General features: G+C 46.5%; 1 protein-coding gene across 1 annotated transcript; it reads right to left on the reverse strand.

The window, feature by feature from the left end:
- Positions 1-352: 352 nt before the first annotated feature.
- Positions 353-3164, reverse strand: LOC119312857 (phosphatidylinositol transfer protein 3-like). The gene is made up of 3 exons (XM_037588633.1): positions 2831-3164; positions 901-1196; positions 353-801 (listed from the first exon to the last, which is right to left on the reverse strand). Exons 1-3 carry the CDS (start codon positions 2954-2956, stop codon positions 456-458), a joined length of 768 nt encoding a protein of 255 aa, XP_037444530.1. The 5' UTR covers positions 2957-3164; the 3' UTR covers positions 353-455.
- Positions 3165-5957: the final 2793 nt, after the last annotated feature.

A 5957-nucleotide genomic window follows, 5' to 3' on the forward strand; every position in this document is an offset into this window, starting at 1 on the left:
CAGGGACCAAGAGATCAATGGAATTTTTGTTCAAGATCATGTCTCCATACCACCGTACTCCGTCCGTAGTACTCTTGCGTACTGCTGCCTCCTTTCTTCCACACCAATTTACTTTCAGCTTTATTTTACGTGAAAATGGTTTTACGTTTGATTAACTTGTTAGAAAAGACTATCAACAACTCAGTACTACACAAAGACTTATTTTAGGAACGGAGGGTGTACCTAATAAGGACATTATGAGATTTTTTTTGGATAGATATATAGTGACAATGATACTGATTTGTTAGTGTGGAAGTTAATCTTCTCTCAACTAGCTTGATCAAACTTAAAATAGCTTGACTTGAGACACGACTAAAAAACGGCCTTGCATAGATGAATGGAGAAGTATTACTTATACTTATCAAGCGTGGCAATGTTACATACTTGCGCACAATTGGACATCCATAATACATGGATCAGTTGCATGTCGACGAGCTCTTGTACCCCTCAAGTCTGAGCTTACCGCCGTACTGCTCGGGCAGCTGAGACACGTCGATGGCGTCCCGGAGCGTGGCGTCGAGGTCCTTGTCAGCTACGAAAACGAACTTCTTCTTGGTGTTGTCGTCGATGAAGGGGTACACCATCTTCCACGCCGCCATGAACACGTAAGGCACGTGGATCAGGAACACCCGGCCCAGCCGCTCCGGGTAGCAGTTCTGCATGATCTCCAACGCCGCCAGCTTTGCCCGGATGTCGCAGTTCGCGTACCCCCACCCCTTCAGATCCACCACCGACGCAAACTTCTCCTGCCCCGCCGGCAACCTGACGAACACACATATAGACGGACACATATATGTCAAGAATCCACTAATGACTATTGACTAGTAGGGTTACTTGCGCATTAAGTAAAGCTTCACATACTTGGTGCAGGTGCTGTCGAGGATGTAGACGACATAGCGCTTGAACTCCTCGAGGTCGCGCTTGGCGGCGAAGTGCCGGTTGCCGAAGAGGTAGATCATGGGGCGGCCCGTCTTGTCGAAGCCCTGCACGTAGAGCTTGTCCTGCACGAGCTCGCCGCGCACCTCGGCCTCGGTGATGGATCCCCGCGGCTTGGCGGCGCGCTTCCATGCGAGGTACTTGAGGAACATCGCCGACGCCTTGCCGACGTTGTGGTCACGGGCGCGCAGGAACCGCCGCAGCATGAAGTCGTCCTCCTCCTGCACGCACGCATGTATGTGAGCGGTTGGTTGATCGACGGCAGGATGAAGGTCCACGTCGACGACGGTGCATGATTGAATGAACGGTTGATTGTATTGTGCAAAGAGAATTTGAAGGAGCAAGTGGCGTGGAGGTGGAGTCGACAGGCATCGATCACGAGGTGTCGGTGAGCATTTATGATGGATTTTTCTCTGCACGAGCTATGTGTGGGTGGTTCGATCGATCAAAGCTACTATGATGGCCGGCCCCATTTCCACCCGTGGCGATAAATTCGGTACCGCCAACGATGTGATGTGTGTGCCACCTATAGATTCTGTGCATACGCATATTTCATGTATAGCAGTACACGTTTTCCACCCCCAAAAAGGATTATACTACGGTCTCCTGCTATACATGAAATATACGTATGCACAGAAAATGGCTCGGCCGGTGTGTCGAGTAAAACATGCATGTGTGCACGTACGTACGGTGCAAGAAGTTTTGCCGTTTCCGACATCGTGCTGTCCTCCTCTTTCTAGGGGGGAAGACCAGCAGTCCATTAGGCAGAGTGGGTACGGACGGCGTGACCGCACGTCGTCGTCTCGTCGGTGTGTAGCTTCACACTTCCCTAGACTATGTTACAATGGGCAAGAACATAAGCTAGTAACTTCACACTTCCTTAGACTATGTTACTACCTTCATAGTGGGTAGGAACATCTATATAGTGTCATGCAACGATGTATTTATTAGGTTATAGACTCATTGTTTCTTGGAGTGTGTGATGTTCCGGTAACTTAGCTAGTTACCACAAGCACCTCTCTTCATTAAATACGTGCCACATAAGCAAAGTTGTATTAAAGTATGTGATGTTACTCCTAAGTTCCTCCCCACTGTGACCAGCCTTAGCTAGCTCAGGACCGATGGCAGCAGCTCGTCGACCTTGTGCTTTGCTGGGCCAACCAACCAACCAACGGCCAACAACCCGTGGCCTGAACATTAACTGCCTATAGAAAAGAGGCTTATCGATGAACCACCCGTCCTAAATGAGATCGTATCACCATCACAATCCATCATCAACGCCAAAAGCGACCAGTAACCACTCGCACGCACGCACGCAGCGACCACCTACTTGAACGGACGGGACGTGCATCAGACTAGCTAAAATTCTGATTTGGTCCATGCTCTCTTGTATTTACCCGGCCGATCTCTACGCTCAGCTACGTGTCTCCTAATCTCAATACTTTCTAACGCTAGCTAATTAGAAACTTACCGTGAGCGACAATCTTGGGCAAGCTAATTATAGAGTATTCTATACTAAGCACGTGCAGTTATTGCCTATAGTTAAGTGCTTGGTGTTGAGCTGTCCTGATCTTCCATTTCTTTTTATTTTTTCTTTGTGCGGGGAGATCTCAGTTTGTGCCAGGTTGATTAGCATGAGATGAGGAAATGGAAGAACAGAACAGAGAAAGTGTGACCTTTTTCTAGTTGATGAACAGTCAGACAGAGTGTGAGCTACCTACTTATGAGAGGGAGGAAATGAATGAGCTCGGCACAGAATATGCATGTGAGTTTGCTGCTACCACGGGAGACCAACCAACCAGTTAACCGAACCAAGAAGATCCATCACGTGAAGGGGATGAGCAGTGGGCGGTACCTTGGCTGCGGGGTCCTGCGCCTCCACCACGGCCCGGAGCTCGGCCACCATCTTCCACTCGGCCGGGTCGCCGCCGTCGCCGGCATGGCCGTTCTGCCTCGCCTGCTCCTCACCGCCGCAGTCCATGCCGCTTCCCCTCCTTCCTCAACCGACCGGCCGTCCTCGGCTGATTGCCGCGACTCGAGGGAAACCGAACCACCAAGTACGTACTTGCCGACGGCCGCTGCTGGCTGGACACAGAGCGGCTCGCCCTGGAGGAAGGCTCTCGAATTTATTTATAGCGGGGAGGGAGGAGACGGGAGACTGCGGGAGCTCTAATGGACAGAGTATGAAGAGACGGGGAGGAGGGTGCGGCTTAGGGCATGTACAATGGTTCTATCTTAGCAATGCCACGTAGGATAAATGATGAGGTGGAAGAGAGAGAAATCATAAGAGAAGACTTGTCTTCTCTTAATTAAGAAAAGACAAGAGATGATCTCTTAGCACAATATGTCTCACCACGTTTTTAGGAATAATTAATTATTGAAGATAAGACTAAAAGATGACCCATTGTAGATATGTTTTTTTGTCATCTCTAAATTACATGCAAGATTTAAGATAAGACTACCTTATCGACCATTGTACATGCCTTTAGCTGTGCCAGGGCTGTCTCCTCCTCCGGGTGGGGGTGGGGGTGAAGGCGGAGCTCATCAAAATTGACGCCAGGCGCGCAGAGTGCCGCGTCACCTCGACACGCCGACTATATTTACAATAATCCTAGACCTACGTAACCTCCCTACGTACTCTACGTAAACTTCCCTAATACTCTCTGCCCCCCCCCCCCCCCTGATTTTCAGGTGGGTGGGGCCAGGCAATTCTTTCTTCCAATGAATTATTGACGAGCCAGCTTTTACGTAAGTTTACCTAGAATATTTACGTGGATGTAGGGCGCGCGCGGTGTACTGGCGCCGAAACGGACGCGCAACCGCTCCCTTCAACCCCATCTCGTTGGATCCCCAATATGCAAAAATAAATAAATACAGGTATACTCCAGAAGCTATGGCTATGGCTAGAAAACGGTGCATACCATGTTTTGTTTTTGGCAAAAGAGACCGTGTTCCTAACTGGTCACTGTCCAAGTAAACCACCAGATAGAACAGGATCTCTGGCAAAAAAAAAAAAAAAAACAGGATCTTGCAACGCAGCTCTCACAAACGAAAATATTGGGTATGAACCCTGAGCGGGTGTCGCGTATGCCACACTTGACATGTACTCCCCTTGTATAGGGTATATCATAGGAATGTTGTAAAAGACCGTGTTTTTTGCTGTTTTCGGACTTGTTTCGTGTTGTAGCACAAAATTTTTTTTGGGTACCACAGGGTGGGCGTGAAAATACTCTATTTTCGCCTTTTGGGCATGTTTTATTGGCTTTGGCGTTCCGAGTCTATTTCCAGATTCCGTGAACCCCAACCGGCAACAAGGCGGTTAATCTGTTGGAGCAACCAGAACTTCTAAAATGCTTGTTTTTTTTTTGTACATTAGTAGCCCTGTTGGTATTCTGCTGGAACTTTTAATTCCAATCAAGCGAGGGTTTTAAATTAAACAGCGCGCATGGTTGTCAAAAAATACGTTACTCTAACCTAAATTTTCTAGGTATATAATTAATGGGCTAGCATTCACGGTTGGACGTCAGCGATCATATCACATATTCCAGCATATAATGTCTAAAAAAAACATATTCCAGCATACCACCATCGCACTCAAGTCAAGTACAAGTCACCAGAGTTTCAGCGCATATGGTTGGAATTCATTCTTAAAAATTCCTTGATGATGAGGTGTCAACACCTCACTCAGTCCTCGAACACGATCCTCTTTCCTGTGTGAAATAATAATTACTTGGATAAATTTCAAATTAGGGATCTGAAACATTTCACAGAAACAACAAGGGATTTAAATTGGAAATGCAGATAATTATGTCATGTGTGGCTAAGCACAAACAACTCTAGTTACTAAGGTCCACACAGATATACACTGAGTTTTCAATCTCAGGCTAACCATTTACCTATAGTTGCTCCTACCATGCTTGTTGATATTGTGATTCTCACCTATTCAAATACCACCCAAGTCACTTGAAGAATAAACACACAGAAGAACCGTAGCAGAATCCTGCTCTTAAGCCTTGACTACGAGAGTGTAAGACGGTACCTTTGTGCTACTACCTATCTTCTTTGAGCTTGTGGGGGACCAGTCCGAGGGCCACCAAAATGAGGAAATGTGCAATCAAGTAAAGGAACCCCTGGGTTTTTTTAGACTAGCCACAATTGGTACCGTCTATGACTAGTAACACACGTATGTTACTAGTCTATATTACTCCCTCCGATCCTATCTTCTCTGCATATAACGTCCATCACGCATACCAAGAGAAAGCTCGCTAAATTTTTTTTAGACTAATTTGCCCCTGCTTTAGGGGCTGGATTGTTATTAATTCGCTCGCAGCCGATTGGCTCTCCCGTGAGGTCGCCTTGATTCCCTCAACTGCCTCTCTCTCTCCACTCTGCATGGCCAACAGGAGAACGCAAGTACTAATTGCGAATGGTTGCATGCAGCAGCTTATTAGGGGCATAAGAGGAAAGTATCGGTGAGAAAGAGGAACGCCCAGAGTAAAACGAGAAAAAAAAGAAGAAAGTTATGCGCGGAGTATAAAGAATCGGAGGAAGTACTACCTCTATAGTAGGGAGTAAGGGCTTGTTTGGTTGCAATAAGTCACCTGACTTATAAGTCAGGTGACTTAAAACCAGTGACTTATAAGTCATGCCTGTTTGGTTGTCACTTGACTTATAAGTCACTTGACCACACCTTCCCAAACCAATCCACATTATGCAGGTGGTGGGACCCATGCAAAAGAGGGTGACTTATAAGTTTTAAGTTAGGGTGTAGCAACTTATGACTTATAAGTTGGGGTGACTTATAAGTTGGGTCTGTTTGGCAAAATAAGTCACTTTTTTCACTTTTCCACTTATAAGTTAGTGACTTATTTGGAACCAAACAGGTCCTAACATATGTGTAGTAACATGCAACAATTCATTTATTAGACTATAAACATATCTTGCCTTGATATGTGTGATGTTACTCATACTAGTAGTAACTA

Source organism: Triticum dicoccoides, chromosome 5B (assembly GCF_002162155.2).
Source record: "Triticum dicoccoides isolate Atlit2015 ecotype Zavitan chromosome 5B, WEW_v2.0, whole genome shotgun sequence".
NCBI classification, from domain to species: Eukaryota; Viridiplantae; Streptophyta; class Magnoliopsida; order Poales; family Poaceae; genus Triticum; species Triticum dicoccoides.

Bases quoted from the DNA above. Each gene is read 5' to 3' on its own strand.
- LOC119312857 (XM_037588633.1), bottom strand. From the start codon at position 2,956: ATGGACTGCGGCGGTGAGGAGCAGGCGAGGCAGAACGGCCATGCCGGC. The intron at 1,197-2,830 runs GTACCGCCCACT...GCGTGCGTGCAG, and splicing joins CGCAGGACCCCGCAGCCAAG to GAGGAGGACGACTTCATGCT. The intron at 802-900 runs GTATGTGAAGCT...TGTGTTCGTCAG, and splicing joins CTCGACAGCACCTGCACCAA to GTTGCCGGCGGGGCAGGAGA.